The 27,671-nt window shown below is 47.9% G+C and overlaps 1 protein-coding gene and 1 long non-coding RNA gene across 9 annotated transcripts in view; one reads left to right on the forward strand and one right to left on the reverse strand.

The window, feature by feature from the left end:
* Nucleotides 1–27,671, forward strand: part of SHANK1 (SH3 and multiple ankyrin repeat domains 1) — a 113,181-nt gene that overhangs the window by 24,890 nt on the left and 60,620 nt on the right. For 5 of the 7 annotated variants that reach the window (XR_014001253.1, XR_014001254.1, XM_081166015.1 and 2 more), the window contains exons 2-10: nt 5,552–5,794; nt 12,918–13,121; nt 17,203–17,274; nt 17,915–18,023; nt 18,130–18,281; nt 20,253–20,420; nt 20,656–20,772; nt 25,041–25,118; nt 27,146–27,212. Coding sequence is in view for 5 of the 7 variants with exons in the window: in XM_081166015.1 (XP_081022141.1) it covers nt 5,585–5,794; nt 12,918–13,121; nt 17,203–17,274; nt 17,915–18,023; nt 18,130–18,281; nt 20,253–20,420; nt 20,656–20,772; nt 25,041–25,118; nt 27,146–27,212 (1,177 nt within the window). In the remaining 2 variants the exon portion in view is untranslated. Of the gene's footprint in view, nt 1–5,551; nt 5,795–10,953; nt 11,066–12,917; nt 13,122–17,202; nt 17,275–17,914; nt 18,024–18,129; nt 18,282–20,252; nt 20,421–20,655; nt 20,773–25,040; nt 25,119–27,145; nt 27,213–27,671 lie in introns of those variants that run through there. The other 2 variants (XM_081166018.1, XM_081166019.1) reach the window with 2 other exon arrangements.
* Nucleotides 1,048–13,193, reverse strand: LOC308571458. Of its 2 annotated transcripts, XR_014001456.1 has the most exons (4): nt 13,116–13,178; nt 6,210–6,347; nt 2,369–2,538; nt 1,048–2,024 (listed from the first exon to the last, which is right to left on the reverse strand). It is a non-coding gene; the product is annotated as an uncharacterized lncRNA (long non-coding RNA). The 2 variants fall into 2 exon arrangements; XR_014001455.1 differs by lacking the exon at nt 6,210–6,347 and having other exon boundaries at nt 13,116–13,193.

Genomic DNA, 27,671 nt, shown 5'->3' on the forward strand with positions numbered 1-27,671 from the left:
AGCTCAATAAAGATGCCATCTGGAGGGGCCCAAATTGTGGGGAACATTCCACCAAATATCCCTTATGGGGAGGACAAATTCTCTAGCAGTGTCTGGAGCAGGAGCTCATACCTCTTCTCCCAGCAACCCATGTGGTCCAGCATCTTGTTCTTACAACGGCCATCAAGAAGCCTATGCAAAGCAGGAACTGAGCTTCACAGCACTTTCCTCTTACTGCCTCCAACAGGGGAGGTGGCTGCTGTGTTGGCAGCCTGGAATATCCAGACCTCAAGTTGTTATGAGACATTGTGGGGTGGGGACAGCAGCCATCAAAAAGCGTGGGGCAGATAACATTCTGCGAAATAGCCCCCTTTCCCTGGGGGTGGAAGAGGAGGATATACTGATAAATGTCTTCAGAGAAAAATATCTCAGCTCAGCTTCTTAGAAAACAGAATTCTGCAACCAGTGGCACTCTAATTTCTCTCTGTTCCTGCATAATCACAGTCTCATGCTCTGAGTATGATGACAGACCCTCCAAGTGTCCCTAATTTCCAGGAACAGTCCCAGATTTACAGAAGCCGTCTAGATTTCTGATTTAATCCCGGAATGACCCACTTTTCCTTCGGACGTCCCTATTTTCATCAGAGAAAGGTTGGAGGGTATGGAGTTATGCAACCCCTGAGCCAAGGAGATAAATAGCTATACCACCTTTAGAAGACATCTGAAGGCAGTCCTGTATGGGGAAGTTTTTAAAAAATGTTTAATGCTTTATTATGTTTTTATATACCGTATTTGTCGCTCTATAAGACGCACCAGACCACAAGACGCACCTAGTTTTTGGAGGAGGAAAACAAGAAAAAAAATATTCTGAATCTCAGAAGCCAGAACAGCAAGAGGGATCGCTGCGCTGTGAAAGCAGCAATCCCTCTTGCTGTTCTGGCTTCTGTGATAGCTGCGCAGCCTGCATTCGCTCCATAAAACGCACACACATTTCCCCTTACTTTTTAGGAGGGGAAAAGTGAGTCTTATAGAGCAAAAAATACGGTATGTTGGAAGCTGCTCAGAATGGCTGGGGCCACCCAGTTAGATGGGCAGGATATAAATAATAAAATTATTATCATTATCATTATCATTATTATTGAATAGGGTGCCCCTAGCTTCATTGGAGAAATGTTGGAGGGTATGCAATGGTCTCTCTTTTCCAAGAGACTCGACACTTCTGTGTTGCCTGCCTGCCTGCCTGTCTTTACGTGTAGTCTCACACATAACAGTGACACATTACAGTAATGGTAACACTTGAGGTGTTACACAAGTGTTATATATGCACACATTTTACTACCCTTGTGCTAATACCATTTAACACCATCGTTATTAACTTCCATCTGGAGTATTTGCAGTATCAAACATCTCGCAAAATGTCCTGTTTTACACAAGAGACTTGGGGTGCCCTGGACTTGCACATTTGAACCAGATCTGTGTTGAGTCCATGTCTACATTTACAGCATTTTAGCAATTCTAGTTTCAACCTGCTTTACAAAAGAGAGAGAGAGAGAGAGAGAGAGAGAGAGAGAGGATACTCCCAAGTATTATAAATAAGGTCTATCCCGGGCCTGTCATGTGCTGGGTCAGATCCGCACCCTTATGCCACTTTAACAGTCATGAGGGATCCTGAGAACTGTGCTGGGAATTATAGCACTGTGAGGTTAGTGCCTTTAATGAGCCACAGTTCCCAGGTGAAAGCCATGATGCTATTTTGTCATTTTAGTTTTTGCCTGCTAAAGTGGTGCTTTTTCCATTTTCAATGCCTGCTTTGAACAGATTTTTGCGGGACGTACTGAGCCATGAAAGGGAACATGAACCATTTCTGAGGTGGACTCTGAGTTCCTACTGAAAAAGCCAGCTTGTATTAATTTCAAAATGGGCCAGATGTTTGTGTGAATTGCCCTCTGATCTCATTGACTTGGCTTCCTGGGGATTTTCTTCTTCTTCTGGCATTCTTGATGTTTCCAAGGACCTATCTTTAGTTATGGCGTTATTCGATGATTCTGAGGAAGAGGGATAAATTCTATGAGAACTTTGTGGTAATACAGATGGATGGATCAGTCTTTTTCCATTTTATGTAGGTTTTGTGTGCATTCAATCACAATTCTTCTCTATTTCATTTTTTGTGGATTTTTAAAATAAAAGTGCATTTAACAATTGTATACAATTTCTGCTAAAATACACATTTTGTGTGCTTTTCTACGCTTTCCCCCAGAATATGCATTTTTACATGGATTTGCATGCATAAATACACATTTATGTGCATATATTTGAGCGGAAAAACAAGCCGTTACCTAACACACACACACACACACACACACACACACACACACACACCCATCACTACCTCCAATAAGACAATCCCAATCTGGAACCAGTGCAGAGAAGACTTCATTAGACTTGGTCGGTATGGGGCTGGTTGCCTTTGTGTTGAGTGTGGGGTCAAGCAGTGGTCAGCCAAGCTCTTCACTGTGGCATCAGGCGGCAAGGTTAGCAGGTCCGAACAAAAGAACCTGACTTTGCAAAAATCTGAAGAAGCGTACAGTCAATTTGATACCTGAGTTCCAACCCATGTAGGTTGGTTGGTTTGCTTTAAAATGCTGACTAAGCAAAAAAAACTCTTCCGCCACTTTAGAGTTGGACCTTGAGTATGTTACCAAACAAGGGATATCTCTCTCTCTAGTTGCAACTGATGCCAGAATTAGTTTCATTTCCACAGAGAAGATATGGGGAGCTACATCATACCAGGACAGACCACTGGCCCATGTAACCTGCTATTGTCTACACTGGCAGTAGATCTTAAGCAGAGAGTCTTTTACATCAGTTACTACCCACGATCCTGGTGGCAGACAGGGCAGGGATCCCTGCGTGGGGGTGCCTGGCTCATGCCGCCTCCATATCATGTGCCCAGGACTATGGCACCTCTGGCCCTCCCCACACTGCACCCCTGCTCCTCCTGCCCCACCGCCCACAGTATCTGCCTGGCTGCAATAATATCTAGCAAATGAAATTGGAGGTGTCAGGGGGTTCAGAGCAAATGGTGTCCTTTAGGGCTAATTATAGGCCCTTTTGGCAGGTGCCGAAAGTGGGGCAGGCGTCCCAGGGCTGTTCTGCTTTCTGGGACGTCGTGTGCTGTTTGCACACAGATTGCTTGGGCCCTGGGGCCGGCTGGAAACTGGGACACGGAGCATGAAAAGTCAGTGAAGGAGACTGGGGTGGAGGTGGAAGGGAACATTCGGCCGGCATGCGGAGCAAGGACCTGAAGCGAGGGATCTCCGCCTTGCACGTCTTGTGGAGGATATACAGAGACAGGGAACTGGGAAAGTGGGGGGGGGGGCACACAAGATCCAACAGACATGCAGAAATTAAAAGGGCAAAGTGGGTGGGAGGAGTGAGAGAATGGAAGCACTGGGCAAGCGAAGAGGGAGAATGTGCATGTTATTCAGGGCATTTCCAGGCATTTGCCATTTTGGGGAGGGATTCCCAAAAGACTGGATTTTTTCGTGATAAAGGAAGCAGCGGGAGAATGCCTCGGAAAGTGCGTCACCGCACTTGCTTTGATGACCCATCACCTAACCTCCCGCAGATAAATCAGAATGAAGGCATATTAAGCAGCCAACGTTGTCTAAGCTCCCTGAAAATAAATCAGAATGGATGCTCAATAAGCAGCTCATCTGGAAGCATCATGCAGGCATGTATGCATGCAAATCATTCCGATCGTGTGCCACTAAGGACCCATTTGGGAGCATGTTAAAAGAAGTGTTTTGCCTGTCAAAGCATCGCACACCATGACCCCGTGGCGCTAAACCAAACCGTGCCTAAGTGTGACCCCACATACCACTATGCTTCTCTGCTGCTGCTGCTGCTGCTGCTGCTGCTATGGTACCTGGCACATTACATATTAACCTAGGTTCATGGTTTGCCACTTACATACAAACCACAAGCCTTGGCAACAGCTTATGGTTGGGAGTAAGACAAACCATGAGCAGATGGTGTTCAGATGTAACACTAACCATGGTTTGTTTGGATGTGACAAACCATGGCTTAGCACAGCAGCAGCAGCAGAACAGGGAGAGGAGCAAAGCGGCTGGGATTTTTCCTGTGAGTACCCACACGGTCACACATTCACGCTTAGCCATGGTTTAGTTGAGAGTCATGTGCGAACTGGGCCATTACCTCAATAATCATGCTCCAGAAGTAGGAGGGGGAAGCAGGTGACTGTGCACGGATTGAAAAACGAAGCTCACAAAGTCTCTGTGTTCCTCCCTGCGCACAAGTTAGTCTCCCCATCTCTCTCTTCGTCGTTATGTTCCCCGGGGTTCTTGCCACATCTGTACTGGAATGAATCCTGGTTTCAGTGCAGATCAAGGCAAGCTACCTGTCAGTAGGTGTTCTAGGGATTCAGAGCTAATAAGCCAAAGGCTGATGTAGGAAACATGACCCCCTCCTTCCTCTTAACACCGATCCCTGGTACGATAGTGTGTGGGGGATTGTGTCTGACCATCCCTCCCCCCAGTTTGGGGCTTACTGACTGCAGCCTCCCCCTCCACTCCTCTTGCTCAGTACTAGTGAACGGAGTTGTATTAAACACAGGGATGGAGCAGCAACTAAAGAAACAGAATTGGACCTCCTGTGTGGCACAAGCTGTGGGGTGGGTGGTGAAATTAGATTCCAGCTAGGGTTGCCAACTGTCCTGTATAATACAGGATTGTCCTGTATTCCCATGTAAAGTGCTGCATCCTGTATTGATAAGGTTTTGTCCTGTATTTCTCTCTCTGTGCCAGGTTAGGGATCCTCTCCCAATGCATGTTTTTGAAAGGGGTTGTGAAAGGTCATTTATTTAAGCGCTGGGTAGCCAAGCACAGACTGTGTGTGTGTGTGTGTGTGTGTGTGTGAGAGAGAGAGAGAGAGAGAGAGAGAGAGAGAGAGAGAGAGAGAGAGAGAGAGATTCCAGAGGGGCCACCCTGTGAGGCTCCAATAGATTGTAATGGATTGCTTTGAACTCACTTCATCACCAGGTGAAACAACAGAACAAAGATTCTGAACTAGATTCCACTCTAGTCGTAGTACTGTATGTCTGCATGTTTTGTCTGCACCCCTTAGCGTGTCTTTGTTTTGTGTCGGTATAGCAGAGAAAGCAAGAGAAGGGAGGCCTCATTTTTGCTTGACTTGCCTGTCAGCCTTGGTTTGTGTGTGAGAGTGTGTGTGTGTGCACATTTGGGTCTGTGCCCGCTTGCTCAGTATGCATTATTCAAAGGCCATATTTCTGTATCTGAATACGTGTGTGTTAGGAGATCACATCTTGGCAGAGCAGTGCTGTAGAGGCCATCCCTGTCCCCTTACCACTACGGACATAAAAAGAGATCTGTTGGATCAGGCCTGTGGTCTATCTTACCAGCATCCTGTTATAACCATGGCCAAACCAGATGCCTTTGGGGAGCCCAGAAGGAAGACAAGCGGCTACACATCTCTTATAATGCTCCTCCACGGAGGTAACCTTTAATCTCTTTCTCTTTCCCCACCCCTGCAGTGCAGCCAGTGATGGTGCCCAGCGCCCCCGACGATGCCCCAGAGCCCCGAATCAAGTGCGGAGGAGGAGGAGCACCTCTCCCAGTGCCCCGAGGGGGAGTCGGGCTCGGAGACCTCCCGCGAGGGGCCCAGCCCACCGGCCAGCCCCGCTAACCCTGACCACAGTCGCTCCATGTCGGTACCCGAGGACGCACACTTCAGTATGATGGTCTTCCGAATTGGCATTCCTGACCTGCACCAGACGGTGAGGAACCAAAGAGGGGACGGAGTGCGGGAGAGGCATGGAAGCTCACCTGTGCCCAGGTGCATGCTGAGGTGTAGCGGGAGGCAAGTGTGGAGGATATTTTGTGTGTTTTTAAAGAATCTAGCCAAGTTCTATATTGAGCGTTGGGGAGAAATTCCGACCCACTGAAGACAAGAGCGAGAGGCGATGTCGAGTTACCGGTTTCAAAATTAATTTTTGCCGTCTCTACCCCACCATCCCTATCTGATACTCTTTTGTGTTTTGTGGCGTAATTCTAGCCATCTAGATGGTTACGATGAACTTAGGAATCGGCCTTAAACTGGGTCAGACGGTCTATCATGCTCAGTATTGTCTACACTGACTCACAGCAGCTCTCTGCAGTTTCGTAAGGGACTCCCATCTTTCTCAGCCCTACCTGCAGATGCCCAGAATTGGACCTGGAACCTTCTGCATGAAATTTTCGGTGCTCCGCCACTCAGCTATGGCCCTTTCATAGGAATAGGAATAGTGCCATCTATAGGTGCTGTACCAAGTTTGAGGGCTGGTCTCTGCCCTGAGGGGTTACAAGAAGGAAAATGGAAGCAGATTATGCAGGGTTGGCATGATCAGGCAGTCCCTGCTCCTCCTCTTCACAGCTGCAGTCTGCTTGCTTGTTCAGCTACCTCTTGCTCTGGCTGCCCAGATAAGAGTGGCATATAAGTAGATGCCACTGTCTGTTTGCTCCCTGGCTCTCTGCCTGGCAGGCATGCAGGTGGCAGCAGAGATGAGGAAGAGAAGGGGGAGCAGTTTGTGATAATGGCAGCATGGAGTTAGACTCACTGGGAGGGAACGGGGCAGAAGGTCTTGCACAAGGCTCTCCAAAACCTGGAGCCAACACTGAGAATATGTTGTCGTTCTTGCACAAGGCTCTCCAAAACCTGGAGCCAACACTGAGAATATGTTGTCGTTCTTGCACAAGGCTCTCCAAAACCTGGAGCCAACACTGAGAATATGTTGTCGTTTCAGTTATGTGTACTTAGGGTTAGGTATCGAAGAGCAAGGATGAGAGACATTGGGTCATCCCAATATGTTTTAAAGTGGCCTCCGAGATGTTGTTGAACATCAGCCCCCAATGGGATCTCAGGACTTGTACTTCAGCAATATCCAGAAGGCCACAGGTTCTTCACATCTGTTGTAGAGTATGGTGATGAGGCAGTTGGGCAGGATTTTACCAAATCGTTTCAGTAATCGGGTAGATTTCCTCTGATACAGAGCTCCTTGTTTGCTCCTTTCCCCTGTGCCTCAGATGGACATGATATAATGCGTAGCGTGGGTTGCTCAAGGAGGGAACCGGTTAAATGGGCAGAGAGTTTTGTGGACAGGGATGTGTGTTCCTTGATTCTGCAATGCTGCCCAGGAAGGTCTGTGGCTGATGGACAAATAAAAGTGGGGCTTCCCTTCTTGGCTGGGCTCCACACACCCCACCACCACCACCACCTCAGTCCCTAGAGGGGTAATTAATGCAGAACTGGATTCATCCTTAGCTCAGCACTAAAGGGAACTTATTCCTTCCTCACTTCATTAGCAATAAAACCAGGACACTCAGCAACACACACACACACACACACACACACACACACACACACACAGACATTGCCACCAGCACCAGTCCTTTTATCCAGCAACCCTTTGATTTGGAGAGCCATCTGCAGACCTAGGCGAAGTGTTTTTTCCCTGCCCCCCCCCCGCGTGCCATTAGGGTGCACAGCCACTCCCTGGGCACCCCAGAAGTCTCGCTGCCTGTGTACATGCCTTCTTCATCTCACTCGGTGATGATTCCATTTGTATCACACCTTTCCTCCAAGGAGGTCAAAATGGCACACATGATTCTCTCCCCCTGTTTATCCTCACAACAGCCCCTATGATTGATGTATGATTAGGCTGGGAGACAGTGTGCTTAATGGCTGAGTGGGATTTGAACCCTGGTCCAGCTGTCCATCCACTATACCACACTGGCAGAGCACACTGATGTGAGCCTCTCTAACACACAAACACACGCCCCCCCAAAACACCCCACATACCAGGGTTTATTAGCTTTTTAGATTTGTTTTTATTGCCCCACCCTATTTCAGGGGTTTGTGAGTGAGCTGTAGTATTCTTAAACCCAGAAAGTCCACATTCTATGACTTCCGTATCACCTTGAAAAAATGTGTCTGTGGCCCTGGACCTTGCTTTTAAGATGAGGTGGTCAAGGACGTCCTGAGTGTTGCTTACTTTTCAGGTGTAGTTTCTACATCCGCTTATTTAACAGGCTAGTCATGAGGTCATAAACTATACTGTTCGTCATTGTGGAAAATGAGTTCCTCACAATGGATACGAAAAGAAAGAAACCTTAAGCGGCTTGGCAACTGAGCAAAGGAAAAATGAAAGGACACAAATTGGCTTTTGAGAACAGCCGCCATTGTATATGCCAGGTCATCCCTTGTGGAAGGGGTCAACATCCCTGGCCCTTCTTTGTGGGAGCTGTACTCCTCTTTGCCCGCCCGCCCCCGGTCCTCACAGCCCCCACTACTTCTGGGGTCCATGTTTGTGGGGCTCAATCCCAGAACACATTGAAAAAAACTGAAAAAGGCAAGAGAACTTTTGAGTATATGTGGAACGTCTTTGTCATAAGGCGGTAAACCCACAACCCCACAGTTCTGGGTCTGATGTTGTGTCTTCCTGTACATCTCTTTTGAGAAGTGAACCACTTTCTCAAGAGTAACATCCACCCTGGAAGTATAATCTTGCTTCTGCTACTACTGCTGCTGCTGCTGCTAGGCCCAGCGTCAGCACACAGCAGCCTTTGGGAGTTGTCAGGGCACACCACGGCCTCACCCCTGGCTTTTAAAAAGCAACTGGGTGTAGGAGCCACCATTTTGATTTCCCTCAGCATCTCCAACACAGCATTGTTCTGGGGCATTGTGAGAGAGAGCAGCCATCCGCAGCTACCTCTGCCGCTGTTACCAAGTGGAGAGAGGGGGCACATCAGAAGACATTTTGCCAAGGGCCTGGTGAAAACTGGAACCAGCCTTGCTGCTGCTGCTGCTGTTGCTGCTGCTAAAGAAGAAGAAGAAGAAGAAGAGTTTGGATTTGATATCCCGCCTTTCACTCCCTTTAAGGAGTCTCAAAGCGGCTAACAATCTCCTTTCCCTTCCTCCCCCACAACAAACACTCTGTGAGGTGAGTGGGGCTGAGAGACTTCAGAGAAGTGTGACTGGCCCAAAGTCACCCAGCAGCTGCATGTGGAGGAGTGGAGACGCGAACCCAGTTCCCCAGATTACAAGACTACCGCTCTTAACCACTGCACCACACTGGCTCTATTTTGCCAAATAGAAGAAGATGCACTTCTTGCAACAAATTTGCATTTGCTAATTTGCATGCATACATACATGCACATTTAGAAATAATGACTATACTTTAAATAGCAATGTAATGTTTTTCATTGCAGCAGAGGAGAGACTATGAGCAGGTGACCCATGAATGGCTGCTTAATCCACTATGTAGCTCGTCGCTGTGGTGGATGTGCAACTTCATTCCCCCACCCACCGGTCCCCCTCTTTAAGGTTTTTTGTCTTTAAACCAGGCTTGGACTAGATATTCTTTCAAAAAAAAAAAAAGGACTGTCAAATAAAACACCGCTCTCAGCAAAGTAGGACTTATGACCATACTTCTACAATAAGAACAATGGGCTGTATCCAACTAAGTTTTCCTCTAAGTAGTCCCATTGAAATGAGTGAACTTAAGCTAATGATGTCCAGTGGTAGGACTAGCGCTGGATACAGCCCAATAGTTTATAAATCACCTCAAATATCTATGTGACTACAACTCCCATCACCCCTGCCACTGGTTCTGCCAGTTAGGGATGATTGGAGTTGTAGTCCGCTGGGGACTCAAGTTTGAGAAACACTGTTCTAGAAGAACACATATCTGTTCTAGATGGTGTTCAGAGTTGGCCCAAGTATTGTACAGATGAAATGCCAGGGACGCCCCCTGTGGCCCCTTATTCCCCTCACAGTCACAATTCCCAGAGCTATTTAACAGTCAGTCCCTCTTCCCAGGGAGCTCTGGGAATTTGTAGTTCTGTGAGGGGAATAGGGGTCTGCTAGCATCTCTTAGCACCCTTCATGAACTACAGTTCCCAGAATTCTTTGGGTAAAGCCATGTCTGTCAAAAGCGGCATGAAAGTACTTTAAATATATAGGGCAGATGGAGCCTTAATGAGAGCTGGCTAAAATAACCTTTAGTCTCGTTCACTTAGCCGTTGCTGTTTGAGTCCTCTATTCCTGCATCTTCATATCCACACACACACCATATATATATAACACCACTTCTCCTCTGTGTACACAGTGTTTTGGAGGATGGGGTTTAAAATGTGAATCTTACATTAAGCTACTAAAACACCATTGTTGGTTGGTCTCTACACTATTTTGGAGAAGGCCCCCTTTCTTTTTTCTCAGTCCCCACAATAAAACAGCAACACCCAAACCCACAACATTTTACTGATTCTTTAAAGCTGTTCTCCCCTTCATCTTGGGTCCCATTTCTATTCACAGGGGCAACCATGGAAACCGTTGCTAGAGATCACAAATTGTTGTGACCATGGAAACAGGGATGGAACTGCCACCATGTGTCTGGCTGGTTGTCCCTTCATGACCCCCTCTCCTCTCCCCACTCCCCAAATCTGACCCTGGAAGATGGAGGGGTGAGGGAAGGAGGCAGGGACTGCTAGGGTAGTTACAAAGAGAGAGTATTGGTGCTAACGTGAGTTGAGAGCCCTGCAGAGAAACTCCTGGTGCCGTAAAAAGAGCAAAAGGCAGGAACACCAATCCCATTTGAGTCAAATGCATACCCTCCAACATTTCTCCAATGCAAACAGGGACATCCTAAAATACCCTCCAACATTTCTCCAGTAAAAACAGGGACGTCCTAAGGAAAAGCGGATCAAATCGGAAACCGACCCATGACTGTGTAAATAAGGAGTTTTTTTCCTGTCTGCTTTACGAGTTTCTTGCGAGAGTACTATGTGTGGGTCCGTTTTGTATAAATATTTTGCCATTCAGGCCCGTTGCACCCTCATCACGGGTACCCGCACGTTTCCTACAGCCACTGCATGTGGCAGAGGAGGCCATGGGGTGCATGCACCCAGTGACTGGCAGGCGCTGCTGCTGACGGAGCATGCCTGAGACTCAGGGAACCATCCCTTTGGACGTGGCCTGTGCCACGCGCGGCTCAAATGCCCCTGCCGCAAATGTAAATCGGAGTAATCAAGTTGGCATGTTGCGTTCTCAACCTAGCAATTTCCTTGATGGGAAGAGGCGTTGTGTCTTGCCTGCCTGTCAGGATAGGCAGTGACAGCGCATCGGAGATGAAAGAAGAGTACATGTTGCATACTCTTGGTGTTATATTTTAAATTGCCATATCCCACCTGGGTGAAGGGCACGATTAATAATAATAATAATAATAATAATAATAATAATAATAATAATAATAATAATAATACATCCAGAGGCAGTGAGGGGAAGACTTGGGACAACATATACTGTCTACCCCTGTGGTGTTGAACCTCTGGCCTGCGCACCTAATTAGGCCAACCAGGCCTAATTTGGCCGGCAAGGCCCAGCATTCGGCCTATAAGACTGTTTTGGCAAGCCACACCCACCACCCCTACATCTGACATTATATATGTAGGGCATACATGACGTCAGGTGTGGGTCAGCTAAAGACTCGACCAGGGTGAAAGCAGGTTTGCAGGCACCTCAGACACAGTGCATTACAGCAGACCCTGCCACTGCTACACACACACAAACAGAGAGGCTGCCTACAGATAGGCCCTCTGTCACCATTCTTGTAATTCGTTTTACGATGAAATTCTTGGTAGCTCGATGTCTGTATTACTTCTCAGATTTTGCCTGGAATTCTCTGTTGAGGAATCACTCGAAATTAGGCCTGCCCCAGGCAATAGCTGCAGGAGGCCTGGAGGGACTTTGTCCCCTCAGGGAGACTGCAGGCCCGTAGCCTGGATTTCAGCTTTCAATTAACGGTGCTTTTTGTTTTTCGTTTTTAAAAAGTGCAATCTCTGTCCCTTTCATTTGCGGAGATAAGATGGAAAATACGCAGGCCGCATTCTGCACAACGGTGTGGGAAAACATAATTCTAGTGTTCTACTGGCTGATTAATGCAAAGGCAGCTGGGATGAACAGAAAAGCGCTGATTTTTATTAAGAAGGTTTTTTTAATAAAAAAAATTACAGGGAACATCAGCAACCAGTTACGGGATCTGTTCACAACTACATCCATACCATACATTTAACAATTATAGGACTTTAACGGTAATGGAAAGTCTTGGGAACTGTAGTTTGTTCAGGGTGCTGACTGCGCAGAGCTACAGTTCCCAGCTTTAAATATATGGTGTGGATGTGAGACGCATAAGATCTGGGAGTGCTGACAGTTACGGTAAATTACCTTTTTAATAGTTTCTCCCCAACATGACTGTTGTTGGAGAGGTGGTCAAAGAGCCCCCTCTCTGTGAACTAAATTAGCTGAGCAAAAGGAATATTCTTGTACAATCTTGTTCTACAATCAAAAAACTGTAAATTTATTAAGCTACCTCTTTTATAGATCCTGACTCTTCTGTGCTCATTTCCCACATTATGTAATCTTACCACTCCCCCTCCCCGCCCACCATCACAAAATTTATAGCCCAGGATGTAGAAAGATCAGTATTAAAATCCTTTTTTTTTCTTTTTAAGCCAGTGTGGCATCGTGATTAGAGTGGTCAAGACCCAGGTCCAAATCCCCTCTCAGCCACTAAGCTTAATGACCTTGATGCCCAAGGATGACCTTGGACAAGTGGTCACTCGGTCCGTTGGCTTAGCCTACCTCACAGGGTTGTAGCGAGGATAAAATGGGGGGCAGAAAGCTGTAAGCTGCCTTGAGTCCCTTGGAAGAAAGAGAGGATGTGGATAAATAAACCAGATTTAAAAGGGCCGAAACACTGCTTTAGAGCAAACTCAAAACAAGGTGCCACTTTTGTGCCATTTTGATGCATTCCTTTTGCTCTCAATTCCACCCCTCCCTCTCCCACTGGCCCAAAACCATTTCAGAAATGCCTACGTTTCAACCCTGATGCGGCCATCTGGGTGGCAAAGCAACAGATCCTCTGCACTCTCAATGAAAGCCTCAAGGACGTGCTGAACTATGGGCTTTTCCAGCCAGCCACCAATGGGCGGGATGCCAAATTCCTGGACGAAGAGCGCCTATTGCGCGAGTACCCACAGAGTTTCGAGAAGGGAGTGCCCTACCTGGAGGTAAGTCTGCTGGTCCTACGGCATACTGTAGTCAGAAGGGAGGACTGCCAATGGCAAGGGGGCGTTGAGCCTTTGGGAGCCAATATAAAAACAAATAGCCCAGGCCGTGTAAAAGTGTTGCAGAGGAGATGTCAGTGCTATCCCCCGCCCCAATACACACACGCATGCTTTTAAAATGCTTTTATTTATAAAATATTTTTATTGTACCTTTCAGCCCCTCAAGGCAGCTTACAATGACCAGTTGTAGAAATAATACAAAGCAGAGTTAAAAAGCAGAGCCAACAAAAGTGCTAATATCATTAAGATCAACAGAGGCTCAGACATGATTTGGAAGACTCTGCTAGGAAGATTATTTCCTCTGGGTGCCCCTTCTCCCACCACAAGACTAGGCAGTGATCATATCATCATTCCCACCCTCTAAAGTTTTTCATCAGTTATGCACCACTGCTGTTGAGAAGCAGTGAGTAATTGCCCAGATACCTGGGTGAGGAGAAGATCCTGTACCTGGGACTGTTTGGTCCTGGTTATTAGGCCATGCAGTTCCAGGTTGCAGCAAACCCTTATTTACCAGTCATTGAGCAGCAGGCAATAGGGAAAGAGCATTTTCTATAATTGCACACAGTCCCAGCTGCCCTTAGATCCCAACTGCCTTAAAATATTATGTTTATTGGGTGTTTAATTTTCTCTTTGCATTTACACATGAAGCTAAACCATAATTTGCTTTAACCATGGCTTGAGCCACAAGAGTCGTCCCGCAGACAAGAAAAGAAGCCACAGCTTTTTTTCTGTAGAACTTGGTTTCTTCTTCAGCTGTCCTTGGCTTCTGTAGCTTGTCAGGCATCTGGAGTGGAATGATCCAACAAACCAAGGTTGTCCATTTTGAACATAACACCAAACCATAGTTAGAACAAGCCACCATTTCTAAACCAATTAACAAACCATTGGTTTACATCATGATTTGTTGCTAGAAAGATAAACCATGGTTAATCTACTGAGGTGGGTTCAAGCATTCTAACAAACCACACTTTGACTCAGCAAACCATTGCTTAGCATTATGTGTGAAACAGGCATGTCAGTTGCCTTGTAGGCCTGTTGTCAGGCAATAAGACAATATATGACTATTTTAAATAAAAGGGGGAAGCGTTTTACCCAGTTTTTTGAAAGTTGGATGTCTTTCCCGCCAACCTTTATCAACTTAAATCTGGAGACAGATAATTGTTTTGTTTTAAGATAGTTGGGAGGTAGAGGGAAGATAGTGAAAACTGGTATGATAGACCCATTGCAACATATAGTAGAAACAGTCATTTTTATTTATTTTTGTTTTAGTCCCTCGGTAATCTTTGACCAAATGGGTCTTGCAAGTTTTGGAAACTACAAAAACATGCCAAACCTGTTTGATCAGAAATAATGGTGGATGAGCAAATACACTTTGTAAGTAGCTCTGTCCCTCTACCATCCACTCTCTGGAAAAACACAAACAAAATCCCAACAGATATTCCTGGTGCTTCTCTTCCATGATGGGTTTTTCTCTCAATCACCATGAGATTTCATGACAATAGTACAGGCAATATTTTTCAAGTAACCGCATTCATAACACATGCAAATACTCATTGGTCATTAGAAATAATAATAATAATGAGGATGAGGATGATGTTTGGGAAATAAAGAGTGACAAATTTGAATTAAATGTGCCACAGCAAAAGAACGTGGGAATGTTAATTGTATGTCCCTAGTTGGAAGGACCCTAGATTTGTAATCTAGATTTGTAGGCTACAGGAAGGACATATACTAATTTTGGAGGACGGACTATCACTATACCTTACATGCAGAGGGTCTTGCATTCAATCCTTGAATTCTCCAGTTTAAAAGAGTCAGGTGTTGGTAATATGAACAATCCCTGTCTGAGTACCTGAAGACCACTGTTGGTCAGAGTAGCCCTTTTCAAGGGGTTCTTTGTTTTGGGCAAACTGCAGGCACTGAGGACCCACTTTGGGAGGCAAAGGGTAAAAGCTCCTTTTGCCCCCCCCACACACACACCAGGTTTGATTCAGATAAAAACTCCAGGCCTACAATCTGCCACTTTCCCGTCTTCCTCTTTAAGCTAGGAACTCTAAAGGAGAAGGTCAAGTAGGAGAGCCTGAGGGACCAGATGGGACCAAAGTCCCGTTAAGGGTTGTGTCTAATGTTAGTTACACTCGTAGTAGACCCGGTGAAACTAATGGACACAATTAAGTTAGAATCATAGAGTTGGAAGGGACCCTGAGGGTCATCTAGTCCAGCCCCCTGCAATGCAGGAATATGCAGCTGTCCCATACAGGGATCAAACCTGCAAGCTTGGTGTTATCAGCATGACGCTTTAGCCAACCAGGCCATCAACTGAGGTCCATTAATTTCAGTGCATCTACCCTGATGGACCCAACGCATGATGTATATAGCAAAATTGTCTGTTTCACGAGTGCATAGCCACACAACCTATCAATACATCAACTCTGAATAAAAACATGTGGTGAGTTGGATCCAGAAGTTAGTGAAGCTGGAGTCGCCGCCGCCCCGCCCCGCTGAAATCAACGAGACTTTGTAATGACTAATCTATCCCATTGATTTCAAATGAAACTGAAGAATGACTTGCTGCCTCTGGATCTGCCCCAGTATGCATTCAGTATAAAACCTAAGATTAGCAATGATGAAACCATAGGCTTGCATTCTAAATATATAGACTCATATGAGGCAAAGGAAGGTGTGGGGGGAGCAACACAGAGAGAGATGAATCCAGCGAATTAGAGAAGGCTTGAAAAAATAGATATGTCTCGAGGCACTACTTGAAGAGTGGGAGGTACTGAATCATACAGATATCTGGAGTTGACATTCTTCTTCCAGATCTATAGAAGTTAAATCTGTGGTTGCGTGGAGGGCCAGACACATTGGGCAGATCCACCCCATACATTTCAAGGGCATCCAGTGCACATTTAAAGCATGTTACGTCTCCTAAATAATCCTGGGAACTGCCTGGAACTTGAAGCTGTGTGCAGGGGGAACGATAGTTCCCAGGATTCTTTGGGGAAAGCTGTGTGTCTTAAAGAGGCATAGGATGTGCCTTGAATGTATGGTGTGGATCTGCCTTGTCTCTAGTGCACCTGCATGGAAATGCACACGCCTGGACATGAAAGTGGCACGTTGTGCTCTAAAGTACTGCGTGCTCTGCAGCCATTTCACATATTTCAGCTGATGAAGTTTGCTTTGAAGTGTTTACCATGCAGTGTGCAATAGTCAAGTTTTTCTAGCATAGCTTTAACGAAAAGAATCAACACCCTCCTGGCTTTTAAAACAGTTCAGGGCACAATGTGGCAGAGTAAATGGACGCAGCGCACATAGCAGGTGGAGAAGAGCACTGGGGAGCAGCTGTAGCTCAAGTGACAGAGCATGTGCTTGGCATGTAGAAGGTCCCAGGTTCAGTCCTGATATCTCCAGGGTGGGCTTCTGCCTGAAATCCTGGACCACGTCTGCCAGTCCATGTACACCAACCAGCCTTCCCCAATCTGGTGCCTTACAGGGGTTTTTTTGGACTACAACTCCCATCAGCCCAAGGCTGCGGCTGATGGGACTTGTAATCCAAAAAAGCTGGCATCAATACTGAGCTAGATAGACCATTGATCTTACTTGATATAACACAAGCTTCCTATGTTCTGTATTCAGTGTGGAGGGGACCTTTCCTATCTTAGGCAGTAACCATGGCATAAGAACTGGGATGTGAGAAGTATGGCAGTGTATCCCTGTTGTAATATGTGAAATGCTGGAGGGCACTGAGGAAATTGTATTTACCGGTAGTTTTGCCACATGTGACAGAGCATGTACTGCCTGCCTGACACATGTCCTAGTCTCCGTCAGTGACGAACCACACTTGAAGGTCCTTGTATAGAAGTGATTTCTGTGTGGGAAATTCATCTTGCTTGAAGCACCCTGAGAGATTCTTATGGAAGTGTGAGATTAGAGTTGAAGGACATGCCTCTGCAGAGATGGTTAGGTGTCATGATGTACAACTGCAGTAACAGCCCCCTCTCTCCCCTTTCCTCACTTCTTCCAGTTCCGCTACAAGACCCGAGTTTACAAGCAGACCAACCTGGATGAGAAGCAGCTGGCAAAACTCCACACTAAGGTGAGATAAGAGAGACCTTTCAACATCTCCCACCTCCAAAACCCCCCATAGAAATAAAAATCTCTGTCCGGAGAGCAGCTGGCTTTAAAAATCCCGTATTTTGAAAACTTTGGTACCTCGGGTTACTGGACGCTTCAGGTTACAGATGCTTCAGGTTACAGACTCCGCTAACCTCGGGTTAAGAACTTTGCTTCAGAATGAGAACAGAAATTGTGCAGCAATCGTGCAGCAGCAGCAGGAGGCCCCAGTAGCTAAAGTGGTACCTCAGATTAAGAACAGTTTCAGGTTAAGAACGGACCTCCAGAATGAATTAAGTTCTTAACCCAAAGTACCACTGTAGTTTCTTAGCAGGCTAGTTAAATAAACAGGCTAGTAACTTTCGTGAGCTTATTTATAAGGTTGCATTTAATAAGCCAGAATGCAAAAGAATGCACACCTGGGACTCTCCATGGAAGGAATAGCGGAGCCCTTGCAGGCAGGAAACATCTGTATCCCTGCTTGAGCCCCTCAGGCCCGCAAGACACTCTGGGAGGCTTAAGTGTGAGGCCCAGCTCCACTGTGTTCCTCTTTTCAACCTGCAGTATTCTGTCCCCTCCCTTTCCCGCCCCACAATGGCTGTCACTGGCAACTCTTTCCCCAGACGGGATTGAAGAAGTTCCTGGAGTACGTTCAGCATGGATCGGCCGAGAAAGTGGCGCGGCTCCTGGACAAAGGGCTGGATCCCAACTACCACGATTCTGACACTGGCGGTAACTATTGAGGGGGCACACAAAGCGGGAGAGTCGGGGAGCCTGGGGCGCCCACCACACAACCCACCCCTCTCCTCACAATAGTAACCCTGTGGTTTCCCTGCAGAGACGCCTTTGACGTTAGCTGCCCAGCTGGATGGGACCATCGACGTGATCCGGCTGCTATGCCTTGGCGGTGCCCACATAGACTTCCGGGCGAGAGATGGAGCCACAGCACTACACAAAGCTGTGTGCTCCCACCACTACCCAGCCCTGATGGTAATGCCAATTGCCAATTCCTTCTCAGTACTGTACTGGAAGATGTGAGAATAAAGATGTGGGAGCGGAAGAAAATGTCAGCGGCAGTATGTCTCCTCCACCTTCCCAGCTCCTTATGCTTTTGTTGTTATATATAAGCATATATGAGAAGTATAAGAAGAGTGGTCCCTGCTCAAAGCATCTTACATTCTCATGTCAGGGCCAGATAGATTCTGCTTGGAGGCTCTTACAATATTTTGCTGGGACAGGTTGCTGCCGCAAGAAGCTGCCAAACTAATGTCAGGATTTGTATCGCGTGCAGATCTTCTGGGTCCCCTGTTAAGCATAATCCAATATGGTAGGGTTTCCATGCCAGCTGAATTTGCAGAAGGGGGCCTCTCTGGCTTTCAGTCTGTAGATCCATAGTGTGTCTCTGTGCAGGGGCTGCCATGTTTGGTAGGCTGTCATTTAAAAGACCACACCTATGGTGCATGCTTTGTGGGGAGAGCCACTGCCTGCACTTTTGGAGGAGTCACGCTTTTGGAGGCTGCATGTTGATCAGCTATTTTCTCTTGGGCTGGAACTGAGAGCCTTTCAACGATCTCTGGCCTCCTCCTTACTCGCTCCCCTTTGCCACTTGCCCCAGACAGTAATAGTGGAACGGACTCCCCTGGGAAGTTGTGGATTCTCCTTCCTTGGAGGTTTTTAAGCAGAGATTGGATGGCCATCTGTCATGGATGCTTTACAATAATAATAATAATTTTATTATCAATACCCTGCCCATCTGGCTGGGTTTCCCCAGCCACTCTTTAGTTGAGATTCCTGCATTGCAGGGGGTTGGATTAGATGACCCTCAGGGTCCTTTCCAACTCTACAATTCTATGTTGTTATTAATCATAATTATATATGTATATATAGCTTCATGCCAAAATAGGTTTCTAAGCAGTATGCAATAATAAAAACCAGTGACACAAACATTGAGGTATAAGCACATGTGATTAAAATATGCAATAAAGCAATCCAATTAATACAGTGCAGAAATTAAAACAGGAGATTCAAGTCAAGAAGGAGCGTCTCCACCTCCATCGTTCTGCCCGGACACTGAGGTCTAGCTCTGAGGGTCTTCTGGTGGTTCCTTCACTGCGAGAAGTGAAGCCATGGGGAACCAGGCAGAGGGCCTTCTTGGCAGTGGCACCCGCCCTGTGGAACACCCTCCCATCAGATGTCAAAGAAATAAACCACTATCTGACTTTTAGAAGACATCTGAAGGCAGCCCTGTTTAGGGAAGTTTTTAATGTTTGATTTAAAAAAAAAAAATATTTTCAATGCAAATTTACAACAAAAATTACAAACATCGAATCCAAAATTAAACAATACAAACAAGAAAAACAAAACAAAACACAAGAGGAAAAAACCACAAAAACAAAACACACATCTACAAATAAAACCATATCATTCTAATCATTACGTACATATACACATATTGACTTCCTTCCTTTGTTCTAAGACCTCAAAATTTTTACTCTTTCTAAATTATTGTGTCTAATATAGATCACCTCTATCTTTATACTTTTTGCACCATTTTTCTCTTTATTTAACCCTGCAAAGCTTCATTCGTTACATACCGATATGCTTACTCCAGAACAATGTTTTTTCAAATACTCTTTAGCCCATCACAGCATTCATAAGGGGACAATCGGACCAAAAATTATTAAAAGAATGGGGATGTGCTAATGTTTGATGTTTTATCGTGTTTTTAATATTCTGTTCTGAGCCACCCAGAGTGGCTGGGGAAACCCAGCCAGATGGGCGGGGTATAAATAAATTATTATTATTAAGTAAGAGAAAGCCTGTGTAAACAGGTGCGCCTTCAAAAGCCCATACAATAAGCTACTGCAAGAGGAGCAATATGTTTCATTCCTCAAGGGGCATGAAACAACCCTGGGCTGAACCTGCCTTTGCCATTCACGCCGGCCTGTCTTCCTCCCGCAGGCACTCTTGGACCTGGGAGGCTCACCCAATTACAAGGACCGCCGCGGGCTGACTCCGCTCTACCACACAGCCATGGTTGGAGGTGACCCGCGCTGCTGCGAGCTTCTGCTCTACAACCGAGCACACATTGGCGCCACTGATGAGAATGGCTGGCAAGAGATACACCAGGTAAGGGCCTGCATATAGCGGCCGAGCTTCCAGGCACTCTTGAGATGCCTTGTCTGGCAACCCTGGATTGTGTGCTTGAGAGGGCTAGGTTACCCATCTTACATCCTGTGTGTGTCTCCTGCCAGGGTTGGCTCCAAGCCTAAAGATTGAGGGGGGTGGCTGTGACTTGGCACCTGTCCATCTGACCATCTAGCCCACATCTTCCATTCCTGACCTCTGCTTCCCCACGTACCAGGCCTGCCAGCACGGACACTCACAGCACTTGGAGCACTTGCTGTTCTACGGCGCCGAGCCTGGGGCACAGAATGCGTCCGGAAACACGGCGCTACACATCTGCGCACTCTACAACAAGGTAGGAATGGCGGAAGTAGAAGAAGAAGAAGATGCAGCGCACATAACACGCCCTGTAGGGATGGGCATCTCTCTCTGATTTGGTGTCTCGTTTTTCCAAATCTTTAAATTTGGGTTTCTCCACTTTCCTGCAGCAATTTGTGATTTGTTTAATTTTAAAAAAAAATTCTCGTGAAAATTGGTCAGCGTTGTATTGCACGTTTCCCCCCAGCAATACACAATTGTGCAAAAAAAATTAAATCCTAATATATAATGCATTTTTGTACATCTTGTCTGGTTGGCGAACTGCATCGCAAAATTCGGAGAAGTGTCGATTTCAAAGAACGATTGTGTTTCGGTTCACATACTGGTTTGGTTCTGTGAAGTGCGCATTTGGTAGTTTCTCATTAAAACGTGGACGAAATTGATCCCCAACCCCCATACATACAACAGTTTGAGAATGGTCAGGCCGATGCCTTTGCTGTGTTCAATCCAAGTTTTTCTTTCCTCTTTGGAATGGAACTTGTGGGAAGTGGGCAGGTAGCGGGGAGGAATTGTTTTGAGTCAGGGGTTGCCATTTTGGGTCATTGGCCAAAGCCCAGCAAGGACCTGCCATCCAATTTCAAAGAGACCCTGATAGACTTCCTCTTCGCTGTTGCTGCCAGTGCTGCAGTTAGGTCACTTTATACTGTAGGCCTTATTTCATTTCACTTTTTAATTTGTATACTGCCTTTCTATATTGCTATACACCAGGCTGTTTGCAAGCTGAAGAAACAACAAAGATCACACGCCATATAACAGTCTGATCCAGTACAAAAATGTCATTAAAAAAACCCATAACTTTAAAATAAACAACTTGTATCCAATAAACTAATATTCAGTAATCCGTTAGAATATAATAGTACACAATAAAATTACGTATCAGGAAATAATGATTAAACAGAAATTCACTCTTTAACAATTACATTAAATACAGTGGTACCCCGCAAGACAAACGCCTCGCGAGACGAAAAACTCGCAAAACGAAAGGTTTTTTCGTTTTCGAGTTGCCTCGCAAGACGAATTTCCCTATGGGCTTGCTTCGCAAAACGAAGCTTGCCCCGGGGACAGCGGGTCTTCTCTTTTGAAGCAAGGGGCGGCCAGGAGATCGCTTCTCCCCACCGCCCCTTGCTTCAAAAGAGGTCCGGGGGCAGCAGGAAGCGCTCCCGCTGCCCCCGGACCTCTTTTGAAGCAAGCGGCTGCGGGGAGATCGCTTCTCCCCACCGCCCCTTGCTTCAAAACCTGCCCCAGCCACCCCGCTTCGGAACGCTGCTCCGACGCGGGGTGGGGGGGGCAGGAGCACCTGCCCCAGCCGCCGGGCTTCGTAGCGCTGCTGCGAAGCCGGGCGGGGGGTGGGAACACCTGCCCCAGCCACCCCGCTTCGGAACGCTGCTCCGAAGTGGGGTGGGGGGGCGGGAGCACCTGCCCCAGCCGCCCGGCTTCGTAGCGCTGCTGCGAAGCCGGGCGGGGGGTGGGAACACCTGCCCCAGCCACCCCGCTTCGGAACGCTGCTCCGAAGCGGGGTGGGGGGGCGGGAGCACCTGCCCCAGCCGCCGGGCTTCGTAGCGCTGCTGCGAAGCCGGGCGGGGGGTGGGAACACCTGCCCCAGCCACCCCGCTTCGGAACGCTGCTCCGAAGCAGGGGGGGGGGCGGGAGCACCTGCCACAGCCGCCCGGCTTCGTAGCACTGCTGCGAAGCCGGGCGGGGGGTGGGAACACCTGCCCCAGCCACCCCGCTTCGGAACGCTGCTCCGAAGCGGGGTGGGGGGGCGGGAGCACCTGCCCCAGCCGCCGGGCTTCGTAGCGCTGCTGCGAAGCCGGGCGGGGGGTGGGAACACCTGCCCCAGCCACCCCGCTTCGGAACGCTGCTCCGAAGCGGGGTGGGGGGGGCGGGAGCACCTGCCCCAGCCGCCCGGCTTCGTAGCACTGCTGCGAAGCCGGGCGGGGGGTGGGAACACTTGCCCCAGCCACCCCGCTTCGGAACGCTGCTCCGAAGCAGGGTGGGGGGGGGCGGGAGCACCTGCCCCAGCCGCCCAGCTTCGTAGCGCTGCTGCGAAGCCGGGCGGGGGGTGGGAACACCTGCCCCAGCCACCCCGCTTCGGAACGCTGCTCCGACGCGGGGTGGGGGGGCGGGAGCACCTGCCCCAGCCGCCCGGCTTCGTAGCACTGCTGCGAAGCCGGGCGGGGGGTGGGAACACTTGCCCCAGCCACCCCGCTTCGGAACGCTGCTCCGAAGCGGGGTGGGGGGGGCGGGAGCACCTGCCCCAGCCGCCCGGCTTCGTAGCACTGCTGCGAAGCCGGGCGGGGGGGGGAACACCTGCCCCAGCCACCCCGCTTCGGAACGCTGCTCCGAAGCGGGGTGGGGGGGGGCGGGTCACCTGCCCCAGCCGCCCGGCTTCGTAGCGCTGCTGCGAAGCCGGGCGGGGGGCGGGAACACCTGCCCCAGCCACCCCGCTTCGGAACGCTGCTCCGAAGCGGGGTGGGGGGGCGGGAGCACCTGCCCCAGCCGCCGGGCTTCGTAGCGCTGCTGCGAAGCCGGGCGGGGGGGTGGGAACACCTTCTGAAGGCGGGCGGGGGGCAAAAGTCTTTGTCCCCCCCTGCCTGCCTTCCCAGGGGCTTTTAAATCGCCCCGGACAGCGGAGAAGTCCTCCGCTGTCCGGGGCGATTTTAAAATGCCGCCCGCCAGCATTTTAAGATCGCCCGGACTTCTCCGCTGTCCCAGGGTTTTTTAAAATGCTGGGGGTGAGAAGAAAAGCCCTTGTCCCCCCCCCCCAGCCTTCAGAAGAGGTCCGGGGACAGACTGTCCCCGGACCTGGTCTGAAGGCGGTTTCCCTAGGAACGCATTAATTGATTTTCAATGCATTCCTATGGGAAACCGTGCATCGCAAAACGAGAAAACCGCAAGACAAAGAGACTTGCGGAACGAATTAATTTCGTCTTGCGAGGCACCACTGTAATTTCTAAACCGTAATCAATAAAAATAACAGCAAGTCACAGTGCATAAAATAACACAGTACAAATCGAGAAACGAAGACACACAACTTAACAAATTATTTTTTAAAAAAGCATCCCTGAACTTCTCTTCCCTCTTCCCAGTTGCTCCTAGGGCTGGAGCTTGGGGCAAGGCAGGTAATGATGACCAGCACAAAGTCTGTCTCCTCTTATGCACCTCCACCTCCTCTTTAGATGGTAATGTGTATTACTTCATGGACTTCAAAATGTGATGAGACAGCCCTGCTGTGTTTGGTTGCTCTCCTGATCATTCCGCTGAGTTGGGGCTCTTGACATCTGCCCTAAAGTCCTGCCCTGAGTGCACCACCAATGACTGTTGCTGCCTTTTGCAAGGAAGTGAACAGCGGCGGGGCAGTGAGAAAGACCCAGCAGTCTCAGCAACCCTAGCACTATCCCTTCAGGTGACAGGTAGTGTGGGCTGAACCCCGAGCAAGGTTGGGGGACCTTTTTCAGCCCAAGGACTGGATTATTTTCTGGGCAGCCTTCCAGGAATTACTTGACAGTGGTGGGTGAGGTCAGAGGCAAAAGCATGCAGAGCAATCGATGTAAATATTACAGATAGGTAGCCGTGTTGGTCTGTCATAGTCAAAATAAAAAAATTCCTTCCAGTAGCACCTTAAAGACCAACTAAGTTAGTTCTTGGTATGAGCTTTCGTGTGCATGCACACTTCTTCAGATACACTTCTTCAGATACACTGAAACAGAAGTAAACTGAAACAGTGTATCTGTTTCAGATACACTGAAACAGAAGTAAACTGTTTAAATAAACTGTTTAAATAAACTTCTGTTTCAGTGTATCTGAAGAAGTGTGCATGCACACGAAAGCTCATACCAAGAACTAACTTAGTTGGTCTTTAAGGTGCTACTGGAAGGAATTTTTTTATTTTGATGTAAATATTACTTTTTGCCCTGTAGTCTTATAATAAATTCTAATCTCATTTAACCCATGTTGGGACTTACCGATGCCCACACAGTCTTGCCACCTTTGCAGATCTCTTGATCAGGGGTCGCTAACCTGTAAACCACCATAGGTTGTTGGACTACAGCTCCCATCATCCCTGACCATTGTCCGTGCTGGCTGAGGCTGATGGGAGTTGGAGTCCCACAGCACTTGGTGTGCCACAGGTGAACCCTCTCTGTTCTAGCTAGCTGCTGGCAACTTGTCCACCGAGAAGAGTACAGATGGAAGATGTGCCTTATTCATTCCTTCTCTTTCTCCTCCCCCTCCCCTTTCTCCCAGGAGAGCTGTGCCCGCATCCTGCTGTACCGGGGAGCCAACAAAGAGATCAAGAACAACCATGGTCAGACTGCCTTCCAGGTGTGTGTGGTGAATGGGGTTCAAGGGAGAGCGAGAGTGGGGTACACTGACCTAATCTGAACCAAGACATCACAGGACTGAGCCCCTAAATGTCTTATCTCTGCCCTAGACCATGTCAGTATGGGTGTTTAGGAATTTAGGTGGATCTATTATACTAAGGGGGATGTGGGTGGCCTAGGACTTGCCAATCAGAAGGTTGGCGGTTTGAATCCCCTCGACGGGGTGAGCTCCCGTTGCTCAGTCCCTGCTCCTGCCAACCTAGCAGTTCGAAAGCACGTCAAGTGCAAGTAGATAAATAGGTACCGCTCTGGCAGGAAGGTAAATGGCGTTTCCGTGCGCTGCTCTGATTCGTCAGAAGCGGCTTAGTCATGCTGGCCACATGACCCAGAAGCTGTATGCCGGCTCCCTCGGCCAATAAAGCGAGCTGAGCGCTGCAACCCCTGAGTCGGCCAAGACTGGACCTAATGGTCAGGGGTCCCTTTACCTTTATTATACTAAGGAATAATAGTTTCCTGGTTTCATTTTGTTGGGATTGCCCTGCACTCTTTGCCCTGCACTTCTCACAAGGAAATAGGTACATTTCTTTTGCTGGCTGATTCTGTAGATCTGGAACTAGGTGCTCTCACCTTGTCGCCAGCATTGGCGCCTCGGTGTCATTAATTCTGCATAGCATAGGAGACACGAGGAGGGATCAGTTTCTCCATCTCCACCTTGCACTAAATCCCAAAAACCATCAGATGGAGCTCACAGTCGCTCTAGCCCTGGTTCAAAATACTGTAGCAAAAAAGCGTGCTTGGGAGTTCTGAAGGCAAATAGGACCAGTAGCTCTGCCCTGCTTGTAGGAATCATAGAAGTCATAGAAAGCTACCTTATACTGAGCTAATGGCCATTGGTTCATCTAGCTCAGTAATTTCTCACTGACTGGCAGTGGCTCTCTAGGGATTCAGGCTGGGGGGGGGTCTCTCCCAGCCCTACCTGGAGATGCCAGGGATCGCCCCCCGGGGGCTTCTGCACGCACAGGAGATGCTCTACTGCTGGGCCACAGTCCCTCCCTTTAGCTGATATACTGCAAACCTCTCCTTGGCCTTCAGCAGCTCAGCTAAAGCAGCCACTGCTGGGTCTAGACTGAGTCAGAGAATGTGAGCTTATCTGCAGCATGAGGCCCTGGACAATACAGTGGTATAAACTGAGTAAGTTAAGACCCAGAATTCCTTTGAACTCTGCATGAGTTAAGGCCCATATTCTCCAGATATGCTGGAGTCCTTTGGCCAATGCCTGGACGGGAGATTGTCTGGGAGTCCCCTGTAGGCCACCTTGCACTCCGTGGAGGAAAGGTGGGGTGTATATTTAATTAGGAAGGGAAAGAGGCATGGTGAAGAATTGGGCACATTCTCATAGATAGCAGGTGAGGTGTGCTAGCTTGGGTAAGGAGGAGTGGCCTGCAGGTAAGTAAACAGGCTGGCACTGGGTTCTCCGTCGCTCCTTTGCCAGGGAACCCAGGAATGATGCAAGAGCTCCAACCCTATACTAGGAAAAAGATAAATAAATGACAGTCTAGTAGCTTTAGTGGACTTATTTACAAGGCTGTGCTAAACCTGTGTCTGGGCTGCATCACCCCAAGCTGCAGACAAGGGTTCATATGAAGGATGATGATGATGATGTACTACTATTAAACCATAGAAAACTCAGGGAAAACCCATGTTCAAACCGCTCTCCGTGACATTTAATTTTTCAGGATCAGGGATTGGGAAGGTGGGTGTATGAAGAAGCAAGCCATAATGTGAAATCTCCACTTTGAAGTGGATACAACTTTCCCCAATTTTAGCCAGCAGGGTGGGCTAAGAAATTGCCTTACGTTGGATAGATAGTGGATTCCAGTGACAAAGGGCCAAATGGAGGGATCCAATCACCGCAGCCTTGAGTTTCTCGAACAAACCAAAGTTGAGAGGTCCCTAGTTTTGTACAGTTTTGTCAGCGCTCCTGAGGAAAAATAAACATTGTGCATACACATATTCTCTCCATGTTAGGTTGCGGTCATTACAGGGAATTTTGAGCTGGGAGAGCTGATCAAGAGCCACCGGGACTCAGATGTTGGTGAGTTTGATTGCAGGGTGGGTGCTGTTAACATTCCTCCACTACGAACATAAAGGATTTGCAGAGCAATTAGATAACATGCCTACTCACACGTAAGTCCTCTTGGCTATATGGCTACACTTCCTCCCCTACACCCATTTCCCCCCTCCACACACACCAGTACCAATGAGCACCCTGAATATTGTAGTTCTCTAATGAGGAAAATAATTTTTAACGAATGCTTCACAACTACAATTCCCAGGGAACTTTGTGGGGATAACATGTCTGGTCATAACAGTAAGCCACAATTTAGCATTATGAAAATGAACCCAGCCTCTCGCCCTGGGATTGCATGTTCCTCTACCTTCAGTGCAGCTGCAAGGAATAATTCATGTTCATTTGCTTTTGTTTTAGATTAACGTAAATTTTGCAGGTTGTCCAAACACTATAAACTGTGGTTAATCTTAGCAATCGCTAGCA

The sequence above is a fragment of the Podarcis bocagei genome (genome assembly GCF_964188305.1).
Source record: "Podarcis bocagei genome assembly, chromosome: 13".
NCBI lineage: Eukaryota > Metazoa > Chordata > Lepidosauria > Squamata > Lacertidae > Podarcis > Podarcis bocagei.